The sequence below is a fragment of the Phodopus roborovskii genome, unplaced genomic scaffold (assembly GCF_943737965.1).
Source record: "Phodopus roborovskii unplaced genomic scaffold, PHOROB, whole genome shotgun sequence".
In the NCBI taxonomy this organism is placed as follows: Eukaryota; Metazoa; Chordata; class Mammalia; order Rodentia; family Cricetidae; genus Phodopus; species Phodopus roborovskii.
This window is the reverse complement of record NW_026125281.1, coordinates 14832338-14856884: the sequence shown is the minus strand read 5'-3', so window position 1 is coordinate 14856884 and position 24547 is coordinate 14832338. Positions and strand designations below refer to the sequence as shown.

The window sequence follows — 24547 nt, the reverse complement described above, 5'->3', positions numbered from 1 at the left end:
GCGGGCAGGTGGGCGGGCGCCGAGAGCGGGCGGAAGATGGCGGAGGGCGGCCGCGCGGAGCCGGAGGAGCAGGAGAGGGGGTCCTCGAGGCCGCGGCCCCCGAGTGCGCGGGACTTGCAGGTGCGGAGGCAGGAGCGCGCGGGCGGCGGGCGGGAGGGCGCGCGCCGTGCCTCGCCCGAGGATGAATGATGGACCAGGGTCTCTCCCCGAGGCGCATTGCGGGGTGGGGGGCGTGGAATCCGGTGCCCGGGCCGCAGAGCCAGCACCTGGGTCCCCTTCGCCGTGCACGGGCCACCAAGCTTAGCTGTTTGGAATGTCATTTTGCGGGGCCGCCTGGGTGGCCCCCGGTTGATGCCGCCTGCCTTCTGGAGAGTTACCATGGCCAGTGACAAGTCAGCCATCACTTAAAAAGTAACTTAAAAATAATGCATGTTGATCTGTTCTCTTGGATGGGCTTTCAGATTCGAAGACTTATACATTAAAAGCAGTTTCTCCCCCCACCTCCCCGTATTAAAAAGCTTGCGTTTTTACAGGCGAGAGCTTAAAACAGTTCGGTCTGTGGTTACAGCCTGCTTGTAAGAGGTAATCCATAAAACAGTGTACCAGAAATAAAACTCCATACGTTGTGACATTGGCGTTAGCTGAATACTTGTCCACTAAATGCTCTTTTATCAGATGCTAACACTACTTGCTCATTTTAGGTTTTGTTGTATCTCCTCAACAGATCACTGATAAAATTCAACAATTAAATGTAGGTTAGGAGTTATAGGTAAGAATAAATGAGCCTAAATTCTCAAACATTTACAGAATACTTTTTTAATAGCAGATCTTCATTCTTCAACCAGATATACTGACCACTTTCTATTATAACTTTGTGTTCAAGCTTTGGACAATTTGGAGATAAATAAGACATCAAATCCATAAGTAGTAGTGGATGCTGTTGTATGGTATTAAATTTTGTGAAAGACCACAGATTTGAAACAGACTTGTAAACTAGCTTTAATAGACCAAACCAATGCGAAGTTATAATGGTATTGGGCATTGATTGATTACAGGTGACCCTGAAGCCACTTAACTAGTTGTCTTAGTGAGGATTACTATTGCAATGATGAAATTCCATGACCAGAGCAACTTGGGGAGGAAAGGGTTTTATTTGGCTTACACTTCCACATCACTGTTCATCATCAAAGGAAGTAGGGATAGGAACTCAAGCAGGGCAGGGACCTGGAGACAAGCCTTGGAGGGGGAGCTGCTTAACTGTTGGAAGAGGGTTAAAACAAGGACACTCACATAAGCAGTGTCATTTTAAAAATGAGACCTTGTAACGATGAGATGGGCATGCCATGCTTTAGTACATTAACCTTTCAACTGATGTTGGCAAGAATTCTGGTAGGTATTTAAAGACACAAAAACGTACACAGTAAGTGCCTAAGGCTTGGACCCAGCTGACAGAGAAAAAGGGGGGGTGTATAAACATGGGAGGGAAGAAGGGGGGCATGGTGGAGTAATATTTTAGTTTCAAAAAATATGATCTATGTAAAAAAATTTTTAATTCATTTCTTAAGAGGTCAGTGCCATTGATTTGCATTTCTAGGGAAATTGCCAGTTTAGAAATTCACAAGTTGGTGAATTTCTGTGAGAGAGAGGATGAAGGAGGAATAAAAAACAATTAGGAAAAGAAAAAAATAGCTTCTAGGTGTCTTGAGTGTGTGTTTTAAATATGTTCATTCAAAGGTCTATGGAATCTTCATTGGCCAGGGGATGTTGCTGGGTAATAGAGTGGTTGTCTAACATGCAAGAGGCTTTGCCTTGGTTCAGTTCTCAGCCCTGGAAATTGACTGGCTAATTTCGCCTCAGTTATTTATTCTTCTTCTCCTTCTGAGGAAAGAATACACAGAGATAGTTGCTTGGTGAAGGAGAGGGCTTGTTTGATTGTCAAGCGGGTGGGAGCCCAAAGATCATGATCATACAGGCTGAATAGCCAGTGGGGAGTGGCAAGGGAACGCTTTTGGGTCTCTCTACACAGGGTCTCTCTACACAGGGTCTCTCTACACAGGGCCTCTCTACACAGGGCCTCTCTACACAGGGCCTCTCTACACAGGGCCTCTCTACACAGGGCCTCTCTACACAGGGTCTCTCTACACAGGGTCTCTCTACACAGGGTCTCTCTACACAGGGCCTCTCTACACAGGGCCTCTCTACACAGGGTCTCTCTACACAGGGTCTCTCTACACAGTCCTGACAGTCCTCGAACTCACTGTGTCGACAAGGCTGGCCTCAGAAATCACAGGCATCTTCCTGCTTCTGCCTCCCAAGAGCAGGGATTAAAGGCAGATACCATGATGCCTAGCTGAAAATTTTTAACTATTGCCCCAAATAGCAAAAGTAGAAAGGGGGAAAAAATAAATAAATAAAAACAAAACAAAACAAACAAACAAAAAAAACCCTGTAATAATTAGATTAGTATTTTAAATTCTGTATCAAGGACAAATATATTTTTACTTTATTTAGAAGCTATCCAGCTATATATCTGCAATATGTAAATTTGCTTTATCGATTTATAAATTATTAAAACCTACATTTAATTCATTGTCTCATTTGTTTAGATCTTCTCCCTGAACTTGATGAAATTTATGTGTGACAGACTTTTAAGCAATGCTTTTGAACTTGTTTTATGTTCTTGGGTCTTGGAAATGGTAAAGCAAAATTATATTATAAGATTGATTTAGAGAAATTTGTAATATCGTGAACTGCCCTCAAAAATTCTTTAAAACCTTGAAGTTACACAGGTCCAAATGTGAAACCATTGCATTGCCAAACTCAGTTTTTGAAACTGTTGAATAGTTAATTAAAAGACTTATCATAACAGTTTGTATAATTGAATACTGTGAGATCCCAGGAGTTAGCTTGTTTTGGAAAGACAGCATCTTTTGAGACAACAGCCTTGTTTTTTCATAGGAGATTGTTAATGCCGTCTGAAAGTCTATTTCCATTGCTAACTGAGTAACAAGCCTATCGTTATGTATAGTTGGCCTTGGCAGGATTGTACGAAGATGAAGCAGAACGCAAGTCTTCCAAGCCTGACAGATCTACTGCCACAGCCTTTAAGAGCCCGAGAACATTGCCACAACGGTGAGTGTTGCTTCCAGAGATCTACCTACCGTTTAGCCTCTGAGCCTAAACTATTTTAAGCGACCTTGAGGATTTTTTTAATTTTTTTAAAAGATAGATATGGAGGTACTATTGTAAAATTTTTATGGTCAGCAAAAAGAAACTTTTGAAGAATTACCTTGGTATCTGGTATTATTATCATAGGCACCGTATGAAATCCTGTTCTCTCAGACATGATGGCTCTTTAATGCTTGTCCTCAGGCTCACTGAGCTCTGCTGAAATGTGCAGGCCCTCTCCTTCTAAAGCAGCACCCATGTACAGTCTGTGAGTTGAGAGCCAGCGGGTCTCTCACCGCCTTGCGCGGGGGCCTGTGTGTCTTTATTCCCCCACTGAAGAATCTGTAAATCTGCAAGTTTCTGTGATGTGATACCTAGATGTGACTTCCTGGATGTATTTGTTGTCATTAAAAATCTCTCAATATAAAAACAACAGACCAGTAGAGGTTTAGAAGACAAGAACCACATAGATTGTATTGTGACTATTTTTATTGATTTTTCTAGTATTACTTTGGAGAGCAAACTTGAATTTTCTCATTATCTCTCATTCTCAAAAAAAATGTAACTGTATTAGAAGTAGAAAAATTAAGTGGACATTAGGTTTTTGTAACCTCACATTCTTTTTGTAGGGGACAGAAAAATGATATATCTTCCTATACTTGAATGATAAGAAAAAAAAATCCTTATAGTTTCTTCCCTACATCTTCTTTTAAAAATTATAAAGCCCATAGGAAATGCAAAGGTTAGGAAAACAAATCAGTATCATTAAATATCTCACTCTTACTCACCAGTTGTTAATGTGTCATAGCATGGTCCTTACTCACACATGCTGTCTCTTTTTCAGTCAACTGACTGAAAGCAAATGATACCCTCATGGCACTGGCTTCTAGATATCTTATTGTGCACGCCCTAAGAATAAAGTATATAACCTAAGTAACAAAGTATAACTTAAAAATTAGCAGTGGTGCCATGGCCTCACTTCTTCCAGTCACCTCTGGGGACTTGGGGACCCAGCTAGAGACCACTCATTGCATTTGAGTTTTCCCGTGTTGAGTTCTGACTGCGGGGCATGCTCTCTTCCTTTTTTTTTTTTTTTTTTTTTTTTTTTGTTTTTAATCTGTTTTTAACTCACCCATATAATCTAAAGTTTATTACATTCACTTTTTAAAAAAAGTATACACCAGATGTCTCAAAATATCCCACATTCTAGATCACAGTTTCCTCATAATTAGCTTCTTGTTAAACATGTTTGTCAAGAGTACTAGATAAGTGACACTGTCTGCTTTTTATTATGTCACATCAGGAGCCATAGAATTCCAAGTCCCCCACTCTTGGTGATATGCTCACTTGGTTAAGGTGCTGACCACCACATCACTGCATTATCAGGTACAGTGTGTCTTTGTAATAGCAGGTTGGTATCTCGGCATGGTTTGACCATACTATCCTTCCACTTAATTCTCACTTGCTAGATGTATGAGTAGACAGAGATGTGTGTAATATTTTAGTTACCCCCTTAATGTATATATCCCCTCAAAAATACAGTTTTTGAAGTACTTCATGTGTTGCTATACCTAAGTTTTACTCATTCAGTATTGCAGTGTTCAGCCTTTGGCTCCCTAGTTTGAGCTCATGAGAATGACTTAGTTGCTTTCAGTGCAGTAAACCTAATATTTGAATTCTTTCGAGATTGGCATGTAAATATTTTCCTTGTGCTTCATTTGTTAATTCTGTGATCGGGAGTTCAAAGTCCTCCTAGGCTGCCAAGGAGGTTCAAGCCAGTTTGTGGCTCAGTGGTAGTTGCCTACCATATGCAAAGCTGAGGGTTCAGTCCCTAGAACTTTTTTCAGTGGATTAATTCACTTATGCCATCTGAAAAATTTTGTTGTTAGTAGTTTTAATTTGATAATGCTCCATTGTTTGTTTTGTTTGGGAGTGTCATAGATTAAAAGTAGTATTCCACATATATTAACCATATGCTTCTACTACTGAGCTATAGCTCTCCAACCAGTAATATTGTTATTATAAAGACTTTTTGCCTCAAGTTTGGCCTCAAGAATTGTTTACCATTCAAAAAGATGAGTTCTTTAAATTCATCTGATACTGAGACTGTTTAATCGCTTCAGATACAGTGTATACAAAGATCATTGGCAGTCTTTTCTAACATGATTCTATTTCAACATTTCCTACAACAGTTCATCCTGCCCTGCATTACATTCAGTGAGAACGTTTGCCCTGTTCGCTGTGTCCACTTTTACCTTATACAGGCAGCTGCTAATTATCATGTCCTCCTCCTAGGTCAGTATTAGAAATCATTTTGTCCTGTGACTTTCAGGGTATCAATGTGTAACATAAGCTGGAGTCTCCTGGAAGAGGGCTCTCAGTTGAGAGATTGCCTCCATCTGACTGGCCTATAGGCACGTCTGTGGGAGCATTTAATTGATTAATGAATTACGTGGGGGTGATCCAGCCCATGTGGGAGGTGCCACCCCTGGGCAGATGGTCTTAGGGTGTATAAGACAGTGTGTTGAGTAAACCACAGAGAGCAAGCTAGTGAGTAGCATTTCTCCTGCTTCAGTTCTGACCTCCAGGTTCCTGCCATTACTCCCCTCGGCAATGGATAACCCCTGTATAATGTAATAAACCCTTTCCTCCCCCAGTTTGCTTGTGGTCTGTAGGAGCTAAATAAAACACCAACGAATTTTCATTTTCAAAAATATTAGACATAATATTGTTCATGTGTTTAACCTATGAGAAGTGTGTAATCTGTAGAAAACCTTTCAGGACAGTCCGACAGCTTCATTGCCAGATTCACTCATGAGAGGTTGTGTACCAGCAGCTGATTTCGGCATGTCCTCTAGAGATCATTATTTATGTAGCGCTGTACTGAGAATTAAATAACATGAACTGTGCAATATGCCTAGCATAGGCCTTAAACGGTTGCTAAAGTCTAAGTAAACCCCAAAGGCAGGGACAAAGAGGCATGGACGCAAACGTGTGGAAGGGCAGGACAGGGCAGAGCGTTACAGATAGAGAGATTCTGGGTAAGCACGGCCAGGTGGAGCCTTATGGACATATCACAAGTCTCTACACTTAGGAGGCCCTCTGCTGGGCCCAGTGCTTGTCTCCTTAGTGTACTTTGAGTGAGAGGACTTACACGTTCATTTTGCAGCTGGCCCCTATTATTATGTTTCATTCGTCTAAAAGTCACTGAAATGCTAGTGTGCATTAAAGTTCATTCAGCGAGAAGGAGCTGTGGTGACAAGACCTCTGCCTCTAAAAGTAGATGCCTCTCAGCGTGCTTGCGTTCCCCGCCCCCTGGGTGTGTGCGTGCTTGCTTGTGTGTGTGTGTGATTGACCTCCCCTAGCCTGTTTTCTCATCTGGAAAATGGGGATCATTTAGTTATAAGAATTGAATGAAATATATTTGCCCTTTGGTAATATTAACTATGAATCATTTTAGGAAAAAATATATCCCTTTAGGAAACAAATGGAAAGTTACAACAATGGGAGAAAAGACAGACACAACCTAGCTGGGGATAACCTAAGTGGCAAGAAGTAAAATTAAATGATTACGCTAGAATGAAGGAGAGAGGGTGGATTTGCTCTAGTGCTTTCTAAAACGTGGCTATAGAAACTTTATGACAAGGACCACAGGGCACTAGTAGGAAAGGACCTGTGGGAGGGTTGTGCTTGCTGACCACAGGGATTCAGCATGGAGCTGAGTGGGCTTCATTCATGCTGAACTATTCAGTAGGTACTTTATTTTTTAAGGTCTACAAACTTTTAAAATGTCAGTTACGTTAGGGCCAGACATCATGGTGTCACGTATCCATATACCCAACACTGGGAAGATAAATGCAGGACCATTTGAGGCTGAACGTCAGTGTCAGCTATATAGTTGAGTTCAAGGCCAGCCTCCTATACATGAGACCATCTCACTCCTGCCCCAACCTACCAGTCAAACAAAGGAAGAGAAAGTTAGGCATGATGGAGTGTGCTTATAATACTAGCACATGCATGACTGAGGTAGGAAAACCGTAAGTTTGAGGTGTGCTTGAGTTGCATGGTGGGAGAATGGAAGAAAAGTTTTTAAAAGGAGGTGAAATCTCATCTTCAAGTCATTTCAGAGGTTGCGGTGGGAGTAGATAAATACTGATCAGATGCGTTTCATATAAGACGAGAACAAAAGGCAAGGGCATCAACATCTGGTTGTGGAAAAGGGAAAAAAGGAAACTTAGTTAAAAAACAAAAAAGGCATGGTTGGAACCCACTGCACAGAGGGACAAACAGTGTTGCCTTTGGGAAAGGTCAGGGGAAAACAAAGTTCCCTGGGAAGTGAGAAAGCGGAAGTGGGAAATATTACTGCGGGAGCTGTAGATGCTCTTGGTCCTGCCTCACAAAGAACGGCTAGAAGCCTTGTGTGATGCCTTTTACCAGAGCTGCAGCGAAGCAAGACTGGAGCACTGAGTCTTGCACCCTTGCAGAGGGCTGTTGGCTCTGACAAAGATGCCAACCACTGCAGAGCAATGGGGAAAGGGAATCCCATGGGAAGACATGAGGATCGGCTTCTCCCTTATGCAACAACATGCAGTGGTCAGTTCCCGGTGGATTGACTGACTATCAAAGTCCAAACAGTGAGGCTGCTCCAAGAAGCGCTGCGTGATCTTAGGGGAGGCCATAACACATTGGTAATTTTTCCCCCCCTATGGCCAATTTTCTCAGGTCTTTGTCTCCAAGACGGATAGGCAGGATCATGCACTTTGCCAGCTTGTGGACCTGAGTCGGGGAGGGAAGAGACTATACTGGGGCAAACATGGCAGGAAGCTTGGTTCTGCTGTCCTGTTTGTCACAGTTTCCTGAGGCCATCTGCTAGCCAGTTCCTCCTCTCCAACACTGCACTTATCTCAGAGACAGGCAGGCCGTTTCTTCCCTGATCTGATTGCTGCACACGTCCCCGTCCCCGTCCCCCGTCCCCTCTCTCTCTCTCTCTCTCTCTCTCTCTCTTTCTCTCTCTCTCTCAAGCATGGGAAGAATGCTTTGTGGGTTGTAATCTGCTCAGTGACGCTGATGGGGTGGCGCCCCTCCACAGCAGTAGCGGGGCTCTGCTGTGTACACACTTGTGTGCATGTAGACTTCCTTTCGCTTGCAGGGGATGAGAGCCGCCAGTTCCTCTACCTCACTTGCCAGTTTAAGGAGAAACCCTTAAAGGGAACCTGTGTTCCTTGTGCAGGGCTGCTGCGGTTGGTTTCCACTGTTGCTTTGTGAGTTACTGTGAATTGGGAACTGGAGTAGAAGGTGTGAAAGAATAAGAAGTACACCCTTGTCACCTCGTACTGGGAGTCTCTGTGTCGCCTCATTGATTACGTTTTCTGATATCCTGGGCAGGAAAATTGGTCATGAAAGATTAGAATATTAGTCCTAGGTGAATGGAAATGTATGCTTCGTAGGCGTTATGGAGTTAGTCAGGGCAGATCCTAGTTACTACATAAGGAATACATGAAGTTATCCATTCACGCTGGCAATTGCAATGTCATAGGTCTTTCTCCCGAAGAATAACCCTTCATTGTGTGGCCACACGGGACAAGAAAAGCCTCTGGTGCTCGGCAGTGCTGCCCACCACAGGAGAAGGGCTTGGTCTGTGGAATAGGAAGCCACAAGCAGTCACCCAGAGTTGAGGGAGGAAAAAGGCCTCCAGTTGTCAGACTCTCCACACACTCAGAAGGGTTACAAACTGTCCCCTGCTGTGCCTTTGCCTGAGTTCCATTTTAAAGTTAAATATGTCTGAAGAACCAGGGGGTACTTCCTTATGAATAAAAGTTATTCCATATGATGTTGTAGCTTCTTATTTTGGTGCAGTTTATGACTATTCTGAGTTTTTATTTATGAGCTGTGATGTTTAAAGGCTTTACTCAGGTGAACAGGAATATGGTGGATTACATGTAGTTCAACCTCCAACGGGGAAAATTGTGAATGAACTTTTCAAAGAGGCAAGGGAACACGGGGCCGTCCCTCTAAACGACGCCGCAAGATCGTCAAGTGATGACAAGCCTAAGGTCAGTGCCGTCTTAAAACTGTACTGTTTCGGGGAAGTTGAGAGGTACTTGGACATGTGTCGTGGTAAAATATGTGCAGTCTTTTTGGCACCTGTTGTTGAGAATGACTGTTCTCCGTGAAACTTCAGTTTCAGTATGTGGCAGCTTCTGGAAAACTTCCTTCTGTCAAGCCTTGAGGTCGATTTAACATTCCCACGCTCTCCAATTCTGTAAGAAAAGTATGGCATTGACTTAGTATGTGGAACAAAGGAAGTTTGTAATTTAAAGCACATTTGTGATACAAATGGTAATTAAAAGAATAGCCATTTCTCCTCAGATTATCCTACCTGAAGACTGTGTGTTCAGAATAGCAAGCTCAAAAGTATTATCGTAGCTGACTTGATGTAGTTAAGATAAAATTGTGACCATAACTGACTTACTGTAGCTAAGCAAACAGTTTAAAATGGAGGCCATCACAGGAAACCACAAGCGGACGCAGTGCAGACATCAACAGGTCACAGGGAAGCCTCAGCAGAGACATCAGCATCACAGCTCCTGCTTCTGTGGCTCAGGGAGTATCTCGGAAGAGGGAGCAGAAGTCTGTAAGGACCAGAACACCAGGAAGCCAACTGTGAAACAGCCCTGGAAATGGATGCATAAACAAGACTGGAAGTTTCAGTGGACATGTTAACATGGAAGGGCGAAAATTACATGTGGTCACACCCCTGAGAACTACAGGCAACTGCTGACTGCTGGGAGAGGGAGATGAACCTCTTACTGGCTATCCAAATCAGAGTGATCAGCCCTGAAACCGTATACACACCACCACCAAAAACATTCAGTATGAGATAGGTATTTACATACATGGATGTATGTAACAATAATGCAAAAGAGGCTACCAGTCTGAGAGTGGGGCTGTGGGAGGGGCTAGAGGACAGTGATGTCTGTTTCAATTAAAAAAATGTAAAAGCCGATAAAAAATACAGAATTCTTTGTCATAACAATTATTTATTGTGTGTGTGCTCATGTGCACACATATCCACAACCCACATGTGGCAGTCAGAGGACAGATTGCACGAGTCTGTTCTCTCCTACCATGTGGCTTCTGGGGATCAAACTAAGTTATTTCACATTTTGAGTTACTAATGTTTATGTGAAAAGACATTTAACTTCTCATATATACTTGTTTATAACTTAATATATTTTCCTAGTCAATGTGAATCTGGCCAGTAATTTTTCGTCCAGTTTTGAAATATCAAGTATATGAATAAGACTTTGACTATAAGCCATAGTGAACTCTTAACCCATTTACCATGTATTTCAGTCATTTACAGGTGGAGGATACAGATTGGGCAGTTCGTTCTGTAAGCGGTCAGAGTATATCTATGGAGAAAATCAGCTGCAAGATGTAGGTACAGTCACCAAAATGTTTATGCATTCACCTCTAGTTGATACTGTTTTTCCCCTTTGTGAATTAACAGTTGATACTATGAATACAGTCTAACTCATTAGTTGTTAAAGCATGAGTTAAAATACCAGTCACAGTATTTCTATTGCTGTATTGGAGGGAGAGAGGGAGAGAGAGAGAATTGTTTTTTGGGACAGGGTTTCTCTGTGTAGCTCTGGCTCCCTGACACTCACACTGTAGAGCAGACTGCCTCTGCCTCCTGAATGCTGGGAATAAAGGCATGTGCTTCCGGGTTGTTTTTTTTTTTTTTGGAAAATTATATTCTTTTATAATACAATATGAATGAAATTATAAGAACATTTGAAATCATTTCTGTTGCTTTGGGAAATGTTAAAATTGTACATTTATTTTAGATATTGACCGTTTCTTGGACAGTCTGCCTTGCCCCTGGTGTGAATGTTTAAGCTGTGGAGCTAAAGAGATTTAGGTGTGGATGAGCAGAGTGAGTCACGGGTACCAAGTGGAGTCTGTCTTCGCACTGCCGTTTCCTCAGTGATTGCTGAGGAACATTAATATTTCCCGCTACTATCAATGGGCTAAGCTAAAAATACACCTGCTAAGGGAACACATGGACACACTGGTTTATTTTTTGACGAAAACAAGTATCTCTGTGTTTTAAGATAAATTAATCAGGTAGTAAGTTGAGAGCTATAACATTGAAACTTAAAACTGTTTGGAGATGAATTCTTCCCCTTTCCCCCTGTCTCCAAAGGTTCAGATATTGCTGAAGCTGTGGAGCAATGGTTTCAGCTTAGATGATGGAGAATTGAGACCTTACAATGACCCAGCAAATGCGCAGTTTTTGGAATCTGTTAAGAGAGGGTAAGATGAATTATTTGTGTTCTCTTTTTAATGTTGAATGGAACTATTTTGAATATGTGAATGCATGTTCCTGTGACTGCATATATGTACAGGCTGGCTGGTCGCTGAGCCCCAGGGGCCTCTGCCTCAGTGCCGAGATGTCAGCACACACCACCACACCCAGCCTTGTTACATGGGTTCCCTGGAGATTTGAGGTCAAGTTGTCATGCCTCTCTGACAACTATTTGACCAAGTATCTTGTCTCCCAGGCCCTATTTCTATTTTGAACTGTTCAGTACACACTACTAGCTTTCCAGAATTAGTTACTGTAACATATTACATAAGTGACTTGAGGAGGTCTTTGAGGAGAAAGGACATTGGATGATTGTACCCCTTTTAAATATGATGACACTGGTCTTTGCTCTAGAAGAAATATATTAATAACTTGAATAGCATCTATGTACCTAACCATTAAGCCTCTGTCCTGCTTTGCTGTTGACAAGATGCCATGACAAAACATGACCAAGGCAATTTATAATTGAAAACATTTAATGGGGTATACAGTTTCAGAGGGTGAGTCCATGATCATGACTGAAAACATGGCTGTAGGCAGCCATAGCGCTCAAGCTATAGTTGAGAATTTAATCTGATCTATAGGCATGAGACAGAGAGTCAGCTGGGAATAGAGTGGCATACCTCCTCCAAAGCCACACATTCTGACCCTTTCCAAAACTTCTACCAGCTGGGAAGTATTCAAATTTGAATATTTCCAACATTGTGCGCTCTCTCTCTCTCTCTCTCTCTCTCTCTCTCTCTCTCTCTCTCTCTCTCTCTCTCTCTCCTCTCCACCCTCACCTGCAGTTCTTTGACGCCTGTATTCCTGTATCCTTTACAACTGTAAAGCTAAAATCCTGTGGCCAAAGCTGCCAGGTTTTACTGCCTGCTTGGGATGTGTTTCTTGTATGCAGCTGCTGGATGGATCCTGTTTTTGTATTTATTCTGTTATCTCGTGTCTTTTTTTTGGGGGGGGGGGGGAACTGAGTCCATTGATATTGAGAGATATTAATGACTAATAATTTTTAATTCTTATTTTGTTGGTGGTGGTAGTAGTAGGTGTGTGTGTGTGTGTGTGTGTGTGTGTGTGTGTGTGTGTGTGTGTGTTTCCTTGTTTTGGGGTTTTGCTGGCATGAGATTACTTATTGCCTGTGTTTTTGAGGTTGTTGTTAACCTACTTGGGTTGGAGTTTTCCTTCTAGTACCTTCTGTAGAGATGGTTGTGTGGATAGATAATGTTTAATTTTGACTTTTTCATGAAATATCTTGGTTTATCCATCTATGGTGATTGAAAGTTTTGCTGGCTATACTAGTCTGGGTTAGCATCTGTGAGCTCTTAGAGTCTGCAAAGCATCTTTCCAGGCCTTTCTGTATTTTAGAATCTCTACTGAGAAATCAGATGTTAAGTCTGATAGATCTGCCTTGTTACTTGGCCTTTTTCCTTTGCAGCTTTTAATACTCTTTCTTTATTCTGTATGTTTAGTGCTTTGATTATTATATGGCAAGAGGACTTTCTTTCCGGGCCAATCTGTTTAGTATTCTGTAAGCTTCTTGTACTTTTATAAGTACTTTTGGGGGTTAAGAAAATTTTTTCTGTGATTTTGTTAAATGTATCTTCTGGTTTTCAGGCTGGGATTCTTCTCTTCTATTCCTATTATTCTCAGGTTTGGTCTTTTCGCAACGCCCTATATTTCCTGGATGTTTGGTGTTAGCTTTTTAGATACAACATTTTCTTTGACTGATGTTCCTATTTCTTCTATCATATTCTCTATACCTGAGATTCTCTCTTCCATCTCTTGAATTCTGTTGGTTATGCTTATGTCTTTAGTTTATGTTTGCTTACCCAGATTTTCCATTTCCAGAATTCCTGATGTTTATGTGTTCTTTATTGCTTTCATTTCAACTTTTAGGTCTTGAATAGTTTCCTTCACCTGTTTGTTTTTTTGTTTTTGTTGTCTTGTCCTCTATTTCTTTGAGGGGTTTTTTTTTTTTCTCTCCTCTTTAAGGATCTCTATCATCTTCATAAAGTTTTCTTTTTGTTTGTTTGTTTGTTTTGTTTTGTTTTTCTGCTGTGTTGGAACATTCAGATCTTAGTGTCATAGGATTGCGGGCTCGCGTCGTACCATATAGCCCTGTCTGTTATTGATTGTGTTCTTACACTGGCATTTAAGCATCTGGGTTTGGGATGACTATAGGTCTAGGTGCTGCTTTCTTATATTTATGGTTGTGAGCCCAGCCTTTAAGGGCTGAGCTAACCCTCCAGCCCATATATTTCTAAGTGCTGATTTCTAAGTATGTCTTGTTTGGATGGGTATTTTGTTCCCTGGCTTCCATTTCCTCTTTGGTCTTCTGGTCTTTGTGTCCTGGAGTTCTTGTGGCTGGCATGACCTCTGATCTAGTAGGGGCTCTCTGTCAAAGTTGGGGGCTGGTCTTCTGGTGACTCTGTCCTTCTGACTGGTGTGGCCCATGCCTGAGCAGCAGAAGTCTGCTGGGGTTGGGACAGGGCCTGGAAGTGGGTCAGGTGATGAGCTTTGAGGGCAGGGGCTATGGCATGGGTCTTTGGGAACAGAACCTAGGGGGTGGAGCCGTTCATCTGGCAGCCAAGTCACTCATCTGTTCTTCTGTGACCTAAAACAATTTTAAAAAAAAAAAAAAAAAAAAGATGACTCTGCTGTGGCCATGTCACACAGTCCCTGCCCCTCGTACTGAAATTTGTCCATGCTCACCAGTCACCTGATCCTCAGAAACACCAAAACATCAGTTTGCACAGCTCCCCAGGGACATGAGAAATAAATATGTGCAGACTCCCAATACTTGAGGCTCTAAAAGAGGAGGATTGCTGTGGGTTTGCAACTAGCCTGGCCTATATACTGAACTCCAGCCTAGCCTGGGCCACAGTGAGACCCTATTTCAGAGAAACGAACAAAAATATTTGAATTAACTTTGAAGCCTTATAGGAATTTTCTTGTGCAAATTTAAGTATCAATTGCTGCCTTATAACTTGGCTTTCTACGTATACCCCAAAGTCATGTGACCACCAAAACATTTCAATGTAAGAGTCACTACAGAACAGTGTGACAGGCTAGAAGAGATGGCTCAGCACTGGCTGCTTTCCCAGGGGACCAACATCCACATGGTGCTTTACAACCTCTGTATCGCCAGTCCCTTGGGCTTTATCCTCCAAGGGCACCAGGCATGCACATGGTACACAGATGTGTTACATATAGACATATAGACACTCCTACATTTAAAGTATAGAAGTTTGAAAAGTGTGAGGTACCTTGAACTACATGGTCTCTAAAATCACCATGGAAATTTTTGTTAGCATGTAGCTCATGATTTAATTACGGTCACTTCGGTGGGATGGTGTTCTTTTCAATGATCTTAACTAAAACCTTCTGTCCCTCCTTTTAAGAGAGATTCCCCTTGAGCTTCAGCGCCTGGTCCATGGCAGCCAAGTGAGTCTGGATATGGAAGACCATCAAGACCAAGAGTACGTAAAACCCAGACTGCGATTCAAAGCTTTCAGTGGAGAAGGGCAAAAACTTGGAAGGTAAAGTTCCTTTACTGAGAAAAACTCTCTCTTTGCTCAAAATGAGATTTTTTTTTTTTGAAAATAAAAAATAAAAAAGACTTGTGAAGTAAAAACTGAAATATGAGCTATAAAGGCCTTCCTGCTGGAATTAGGTATGCAACTTGGATAATAATAATATTAGTAGCAAGTACCCAGAGATCAGTCCTCCTTACTCATTAGATAGCAGCTCCTTAAATACACGTTGCTCTTACCTATCCTGTGCAGCTTGCAACTACCCATAACTCCAGCATCCATGGGTGCCTGCGCATAGGCATATACCCGTATAATTAAAATTGAAAGTAAATCTTTTAAAACACAGTCTTTTAATATATGAATACGTATTATTCCATTTAAAAAACAAGTTATTTGGTGGGAGGGGGATAAGTCGTTTACCCAAGGTGTGATTGAGCTAGGGAATGACTAGAGTGAGACCCAGCCCAAGCACTCCGGCGCATGCGCTTTTCACTACTGGGCCATGTTTTCTGGTTTGGTTCTGGGCACTTGCATGTAGGTCTAGATGCATAGTGCTTTGAGCGTGTCCCCCTGCACACTGCCGTCCTCCCTGTCCTACCAGCCCCCTCTGTTCCCCAGTATTGAGTCTGTGTGTTTTTCTGTTCTTTGTGTGTGCGTGTCCTTTCATTTCTGCTTCCAATCACACAGCTTCAAAGCAGGAAGTCTAAAGTGTTGCTGATTGGAGAAAGCACTGGATAGACTACCTTACACCTTGAGTGGATGTATCCAGTAGGGAGGAACAGTGTGCTTCACTGTTGGTTTTGGCGATTTTCTGTGTTGTGTAAGCAGTGCTTAGGTTCAGTCCAGCACTACAAACCTGGCCTGGTGGTCCACACCTGTATTCCTAGCACTAAGGAGGTAAAGGCAGGAGGGACAGGCTGTCACAGTCACCCTCAGCCTTCTATCCAGTCTCGGCTATATACTCACACTGTTTCTGCCCCGGGCTACAAGAGCTTGACCTTGGCTCAGAATGGAAAAGGGAATTGGTTAGTTTTAATATACAGAAAATTATCACTGGCATGTTAATGTGATGTGACTCGGTGCACATAAACTCATGTTTAATCGAATATTATATTCTCTAAAGAATTGCTTGCTATGTTTTACATTAGATATTTACATTAAGAACTATATTAAGGTTTGATCCCTGGTACCAAAACAGGAAGAAAAGGAAGGAAGGAAATAAATTGAAACTAAAACCTACTAAGATAGAAGCTTCACAGTTTTCATTTTCCAAGAGCTCCAGGCAACTACTTAATGTAAGTACAAATACAAAAAGATTCCGTTTTTGTCCGTAGGCAGTATCTAATTACAAACAGCGTACAGGTAGAAGTGAGCCAAGTCTTCCTGTGATGTACAAGTAAATAGAAATAAGGGAGTTATGGGTGACAGATGCCCATTTCAAATGGTAGGACATCCTGAGTTGAGCTGGAGTTGAGCCCAAACCAAAAAAAAAAAAAAAAAATCTAGGCAATGTCAGTCTTTTGCTGGCAGGAAGGACAGACTGACAGTGACATTTGCCAGGGGTTTTGAACTGTATAATGATAAATGACGCAACTTGAATAGATAATTCTTTGTGTCTGTGTGCTGTTTAATTGATGAGATTCTGCTCGCCACTTGGTCATCTGGCACTGGATCTGAGGTCAGTTTCAAGCTGGTCCCTCGTCTCAGGAAAGCTCTTGTCTAATGCCAAGTAGCTCCTCTGGCCTGCCTTCCTTTTCCTGCTAGTTCTGCGCACCTCACTACAGCCACCGGATCTTCTGCCCCATGCAGCGGGGACTGCATCCAGTGTCAGCCCTGCAGAGCAGGCAGTTCTGGGCCCCCTGGATCCCATAGGGCTGATCCCAGATGCTCCCTGCCTCCCCCTCAGCCCTCCTCCTGCTCCTGCATCACCTCAAGCAAGTTTCTTTGGCTTCAGAGACTCTCTGGCCGATGATGATGTTACCTTGACATTCCTGAGTCATCGTCCTGTAAACTTACAGCAGTCTGAGGGAATCTCAGTTCACATCCTTTCTTCCTGCTTTTTTTAAAAGTCTTTGTGTAAATTGTTTTAATGAACCTTAAAATAAAAACAGCATATGAAAATGTTACTGTAGCGGGCTGCAGAGATGGGCCAGTGGTTACAAGTAGGTGCTGCTCTTACAGTAGGCCTGGTTTGGTTCCCAGTACCCATTTGGGGAGAGCACAGCCATGTCTAAATCCAGATTCAAAGGAAACGATGCCTTCTCTGACCTCCACAGGCACAAGGCATGCTCGTAGTGCATATACATAAATGTAGGCAAAACTGGTACACAGAAAAATAATCTTTTTAAGAAACGGTCACTGCAGTGTGATGGTTGACCGGGGGGGGGGGGGAGGGGAGGGGGGGGTTGCTGTGCACTGCTGTAGTCCCAGCAATTGTGAGGCTCAACCTGGCCACTGAGTGAGACACTGCCTCAGAAGAAGGAAGAATGGGGAAGCTTAAATGGCAAAGAAGATGGCTTTGACAGTAAGCGCTGGGTGTAGAGAGAAAACACAGTGCCCGCTCACCAGTCCCCAGCCGTCCTGGGACAGGGTTCTGTCCACCTCTCACTCAGAGTTTTCCCTGGTGCAGCTGCCAGAACTGTTCTGAGAGTCCCACCCACTCCAGCTTGTAAATAACTCATTTTTACACACTTGCTTCTTACAAGGGAACACATCAGGCGCTTTCTACTGAGGGTCCCTTCCTCTCCATACTTCATTCTTGTTTCAGAAGAAGCTTGCCTGCCTCCTCAGAGTTTTCCTTAGAGAGAAGATATTAGACGATGGAACACCATTATGCTGTAGCTCTGTGTCATGGGACAGAGCCAAGTCAGCTTTCTCGTTTCTCAGTAGCCTCCTTTAGGTGGTGAGGAAACCAAACTTGAAATGCCCTCGTGTCTTGGGGTTAATCTGCACAACAGACCAGTTCTCTTCCACCAGAGCAGGACTCAGACCAATGGGGATGGATGGCTCAGGGCCACTGTTGGTCATGTGTGTGCATGGGTACCGATGGGAAGAACTTCTGGGGTCTTTCACCTCCTATCTGGGTTTTCATCCCTCTCCCCCGTGTGCTAGTCTTGACAATGCAACTGCTTCCGGCTACAGTTTGGAACGTGAAGAATTTCCTTCAGCATCAATCATTTAATATGTTTTCTCCTGTGTATTTTTACCATGTTATTTTCTCAGATTTGTTCTAAATCTAGAGGTGAGGAAAAGGCAGGCAGGCAAGTGTTTTCTATAAAGATTGGTTAACTTTACTATCTTGCCATATGGCAGTTTGGGAGAAAGTTTGGATGGAAGTAAGAGTCGTTGCCTTATGCTCATAGCAGGCACTTTATAAAGTAACACATGAGGTCCTGAAATCTTAGTATATGGGGGAATAAACAATGATGTAAAAACTCCTTAAGATGCTAAGGAAATTTGGTTAAATTTGTTTTACTCTTGAAAGAGCTCTTTTCACAATAACGTTTAGTTTGTGTCCGATCATCCTGATATTAGATGCTATTAAACCAATCAAGTCACTAGTAATCAAGATCTAATGGTAAGGTGTTTTGTCTAGTAAGCTTCAGTGAGAATTTATGTGAAAAATGAATAAATGTGACAAATGTGTAAAATTTCATTTCTCACTAATGGCTTGAAGCTGTTTCTCTTTTGCAAAGCAATGTCATATATATATATATGTATGTATGTATGTATGTATGTATACATATATATATATTTAAATTTAAAACAAGCTTGTTTTACATGTTAATCCCAGTTCCCTCTTCCTCCCCTCCTCCCCTGACCCCCCAACCCCCATCCCATCCCATCCCCTTTCAAGTCCCCAGAGAGGGTGAGGCCTTCCATGGGGTATCTTCAAAGTCAAGCAGTATCTACTTAAGTCAGTTGTTTTTTAGATAGTATTGACAATGTTTTAAAGTAACAGTTTGGTTCTGATTATATAAGCAAAAGTAACTTTTGAGTTCTTTGTTCTCGGCATTATACTGAGGGACATCTTGGGATAATAAATGCATGACGGAATACAGTCCTACTGAATTAGACTAGGTGGGTGTTCTTCCGCAAGTGTATCCAGTTAGGACATAGTTGGGATTTGGAGTCTATTTTCTTTATACTCTTGGCATGCTGACAGTAAGTCTCTGGTTTCTTATTTCTCCCTGAACCATGTGGTAAACAGTGTGAGAAAGTTCAGAGACGAAGTTGGAGAAAATGTGCAACTAGGCTTCTGAGAGGTCTGGGGTTAATAAGTAGGAATTATAGGCACGCACTACTTTGAATATAATTAAAGAGGCCAAAAGCGGTAGAGAAAACCGGAAGGAAGTATGGTCCTGCTAGGGAAGTCCTCCAAGGGATAACGGCGCAGCTGACTGAAGAGCTGAGTCTTGGCACCTTCTGTGTGTCCTGTGTCCTACGTACTCAGTCTGTGCTCTGATTCTGAAATTCTTCTTTCTTAGCCTTACACCTGAAATCGTCAGTACGCCTTCTTCCCCAGAAGAAGAGGATAAATCAATACTTAATGCAGCCGTTCTTATTGATGATTCAGTGCCCACCACCAAAGTTCAGATCAGGCTGGCAGATGGCAGTCGCCTGATTCAGCGATTCAACAGCACACACCGGTAAGCTGGCCCAGCAGCCAGGGCTCTGTGTGCACCTGTCCTGCTGCTCACCCACAGGAAACTGCACAGAGCATAAGGAGTAGATGACAAAAGAATATTTAAAGGGATGGGAACTACCTACAGTAAATGAAATAGATGCTAATAATCATTGTCAGTTGTCCAGTTAGTCCAAGTTGAGACAACTCAAAAATATGAGCTATAGTTTTGCATGCATTGTAACTAACACTATATCAAGTAAACTCAGATTCAGAATAGTGTGATCCTATTGAGTCTTCCTCAGTTAAAATATGGATCATTGTAGCTGGGTGGTGGTGGCGCACGCCTTTAATCCCAGCACTCAGGAGGCAGAGGCAGGCAGATCTCTGTGAGTTCGAGACCTGGTCTACAAGAGCTAGTTCTGGGACAGCCTCCAAAGCCACAGGGAAACCCTGATTCAAAAAATAAAACAAAACAAAACAAACAAACAATATATATATTGTAAACTAAGATGGTAGTACACACCTATAATCCCATCATTTGGAAGCTCAAAGCAAGTACAAGTTTGAAGTAAATCTGAACTACATAACAAGACATTATCTCAAACAAATTTTATGAACTTTTTAATCAGAACTTTCTGCTTAGCAACTTCATAATGTAAATACATGGTGTAAGTAGTTTGTATTGTTGGTACAGTATCTTTAATAGGCTGTTTCATTCTTTTTGATACTCACTGAATATAAATACTTTCCCTGCACATAATAGTGCTTTTATTTTCCACTGGTTATAAGACCCTGTGTGCATACATATGGTCGTAGTTAAGTTACTAGGTATATGTAAGAGTAAGTTTTTAAATTCTCCTTTTGTTACTATTTTTAATGATAGGATTTTACTGTGTGACTGTAGCCTAGGCTAGCCTTTAAGTCATTAATCCTGACTTAGCCTTCCAACAGGTGGAATTACAGACTCATACTACTACACCTAGCTTTTATACATATGGGTGCCCACGCACATGTGTGTGATTGATTAATCCTACCCAGTGTCCACTCAAATGACTTAGAGGCTTAGGCTGACAACAGGTTTTACTTTGAAAGCAATGAGACATACTTTTAATATAACAATATTGTTAATACTTATTTTATACATAATTCACTTAAAGATTTTTATTGCATAAATTATTATGCAATAATTATTATCTTTCTTTCAAAATCTGATTAACTTTCCCATCAAAATAATGTAATTTAAAGAAAGTTATAGCACCTCTAAACTAAAGTTGCGATTATATAATTTTTATTGTGTGAATGATTTTCACTAAAAGTTTGCATGGAAATGTGCCCTTGTTACAATAAACTATTTTTACTTATCCCCTTAGGGTTCTGGATATCCGAGATTTTATAGTACAGTCACGTCCTGAATTTGCAACAACAGACTTTATTCTTGTGACTTCGTTTCCGAGTAAAGAGCTAACAGATGAAAGTGTGACCCTACAAGAAGCAGATATTCTTAATACCGTGATACTCCAACAGCTAAAATAGTACTGCTGCAACCCATGTAGAAATAGGTAATGCTGTACATATTAGTAAAAATACTTCTAGGGTAAAAACAACCAAATTATTTTTTATTATTCAGATAAATCTGTTTTTGCTGTTGCTCTATCTTCCAGTGTTTGTCTAGATAAAATTAGACTATGGACAGCTCTTGATGTTTGAATTTTCAGTTGCCCGGCTGGCTTATATTGATAGCTGTAAACATCTAGGTCAACCAACTTACTACGTTTTCAGATGAAATGGAAAGAACCCCTTTTGATAAATGTATTTGGTAAAATTTGCACTCAAGTTTTTTTAATGCAGTGATGACCAGTAGCCACTACGGATCACTTTTCTGTAATATATATACCAGAGTGTCTGCTCGGAGTTCGAAATTGTTTGATCATATAATAATTAAGATTTTGGTGTATTCTTTTTACATATTGTTTGAACTATGTTAGTGTCACAGAATATATTTTGGCCTTGTATTTTATAAAATGACAACTCATAAACTAAATTGAATAGATGTAAAAGTCATCAGCTCTTGAGAAGTCGTGACAAATAGCACTTTAAAATCAAGAAGTTATTGTCCTTGCAGAGCCTGCCTTGTTCACTTCCATTGGCTCATTCAACATTTTAATAGGGGACATAAAAGAGGGGAGACATACATAGAAACACCGTTGTAGATTGCAAAACAGAATGTATTCTTCAGTGTATGAACTCAGTTTGAGAGACTGGAGCAAAATTTACCAGCAACATGCATGTGTTTTCCTTATCCAGGCATGTCTTGAATGATGCAGACAGTATCAGGAACAGCAGAAAAGTGTGATCCTCCCTCAGACATCATTCCATCATTAGTCACCATTTCCATGTGATTTTCTGTTATTAACATAAGAAAATACAGAACTTGAGACTGATGTGCACAGAATTATTATCTTAAAATTGTGCAGGATGAAACTGGGATCTAGTGTGCTAGAATGAAGGTGTTGCTAGGACTGTACAGAGACTCTAAAGAATCATTCCCTGGCTGCTGAGCCCCCAGAGGCCACCTGTGTTCCTTACCCACGGTGCTATCCCTCCCTCATCTCACAGCCAGCACTTGCATCTCTCTGAGCCTTGTAATTAGTGTTCTCAGCTTCCTAGGACTGTAAGATGATAGAGGGCGCACATGATCATCTCTGAATGCTAACTGATAGTAACCTTAACCATCCTTCAGGGTTGCTCTTTTCCATTTCAGTTACACCTTCGTGGGACTGAGAAGATTGATGTGGTTGCTGCCCACAGCCCACACTCTCTCAGAGATTCACCCAAATAAACTCACGCCCTCCTTTCAGAGGTGCTCAGAAATCTCAGTGTATCACACCAACTCAGTCCAAAACCGTATCTGCCTTTCATTGGTTCAGAAATCCCAAATGTCATTTAGATGATCTAAATTAAGTGGAGATTTCCTCTCTGCCTGTGACACAAAAAAATGAATCATCTGCTCACAGGTAAATGTCAGGACAGCTATAGATTAATCTGGAAATATTGATTACCAAGGAGCATGCAAATCCAGCCAGACATCCCATCACCGTTAAGGCCCAACATTAATGTGTGGCTCTCGTAACTTAGTCCTTGAGTTTTGACTGTCTCCATTATCTTCCTTTCACGGAAGCCACACAGCTTGTTTCTTCCTCTCATACTGTGCTGTGTGCCTTTCATATTATAATAGCGACAGTCTGTCAAGAAACTCAAGGATCTCCTGTGTGTCATGGAGATTGGCTCCATTAAACCAGGAGCTCTTCCCAGCATCTTTCTACCAACAGAAATGATCCCATGTCTAATTTTTAGTTTCTCAGAGAAAACAGAACTGTGTCATACCCATGATCTCTTCAAGAGCCTTTTTGTGACTGAATATGTAAACCATTTTGTTACATGTGTGGTGTGTGTGCTCGTGTGCCTGTTTAGATGTGTGTTTGGGAAAAGCCTGAAGATGTTGGGATCCTTCCTCCATCTCTTCCCACCCTATCCATTCAGGTAGGGTCTCAGTTAAATCCGGAGCTCACTGGTACAGCTAGTCTGGCTAACATGCTCCAGGGATTTCCTATCTCTACCTTCTCTGTGCTAGAATTGTGGGCAGCTGTGCTACCCACCCAGCACGGCCAGCACCAGCTACTGAGCCATTCCCAGTCCTTTGTGTTATAAAAGGGTTGTGTCACCACACTCTCGTTTCTATACATCGGGCTTTCCTGTCAGTATTGTCATTTTAAAAACACCTTTCTTAAATGCTTGTCGATTAGGCAGACCGAAAATTTCACTAAGCCCTGGCTTTTTATATATCACCTTTTCACACGGTGTTTCTATTTTCTATGAAACATATACTACAACCAGGAAGAATAAAACAGGCTAAAGTTTACCTGAAAATTCCAGCTTAGTCTTAAGGTTATCATGTACAAGTTCTGCTTTGCACATAACTGTGCAACTCAGCCAAACTTCAGTTTTCCATCAGTGGCTTCGTCACTCTCTGAGCCCTCAGCAGCAGGGCTCTTAGTGGCATCGCATTCCAAAGACTGTTCATGGCCACTTAGATACTCTGGTGGTTTAGGTTTTCTCTATCAAGTCTTAACTCCCTTCAGACCACTCTCCAGCACTAGCCTGTTCTGCTGACAGTCTGAATAAGGCAGCCTGGGCTCTTCTGCCATTGTCCTCAAAATTGCCTTAGCCTCCACACTGAGGCTATATGTAATCCAAAGCTGGAATTGTCCCTCCTGGTTGGCTAGGATGTGCTGTGGGGCACCTAGAGGTCTCTGGTTATTGCAAGGAATGAGCTGGAATTTATGTTTTGTTTTGTTCTGTTTTCTTAAGACAGGGTCTCACTGTTTGTTCCTGGCTGGTCAGGCACTCATTATGTAGACTATACTGGCCTTAAACTCACAGAGATCTGCCTGTCTCTGCCTCTTGAGTACTGGGATTAAAAGCCAGAGTTACCTGTGAGCTAAGATTTTGAATACTGCTAGTGTTACTACAAGATCTCTATGGAGAATTTTTCTCAACCACACACACACACACACACACACACACACACACACACACACACACACATATATATATATATATATATATGTATATATATATATATACTTCAGAATCTTTTCCCTCACAATACATGCCCAGCCCTGCTCCTTTTTTCTTTGTTAAACACAATGTGGATAACAGCTGAAGTTCAAAAAGATTACCAAAGCCATCTGTGGACACACATGCCTGACATCACTACTTCAGACCTAAGGAAAGATATCTGTGACCTAGGGGCCAGCCTGGGCTACACAGTGTGACACACCTTAAAAAAAA

General features: G+C 41.8%; 1 protein-coding gene across 1 annotated transcript; it reads left to right on the top strand.

The window, feature by feature from the left end:
• Window positions 1–24255, top strand: Ubxn2b (UBX domain protein 2B). The gene is made up of 8 exons (XM_051197449.1): window positions 1–120; window positions 3029–3132; window positions 9071–9221; window positions 10525–10608; window positions 11381–11490; window positions 14938–15075; window positions 19557–19718; window positions 21067–24255. Exons 1-8 carry the CDS (start codon window positions 37–39, stop codon window positions 21227–21229), a joined length of 996 nt encoding a protein of 331 aa, XP_051053406.1. The 5' UTR covers window positions 1–36; the 3' UTR covers window positions 21230–24255.
• Window positions 24256–24547: the final 292 nt, after the last annotated feature.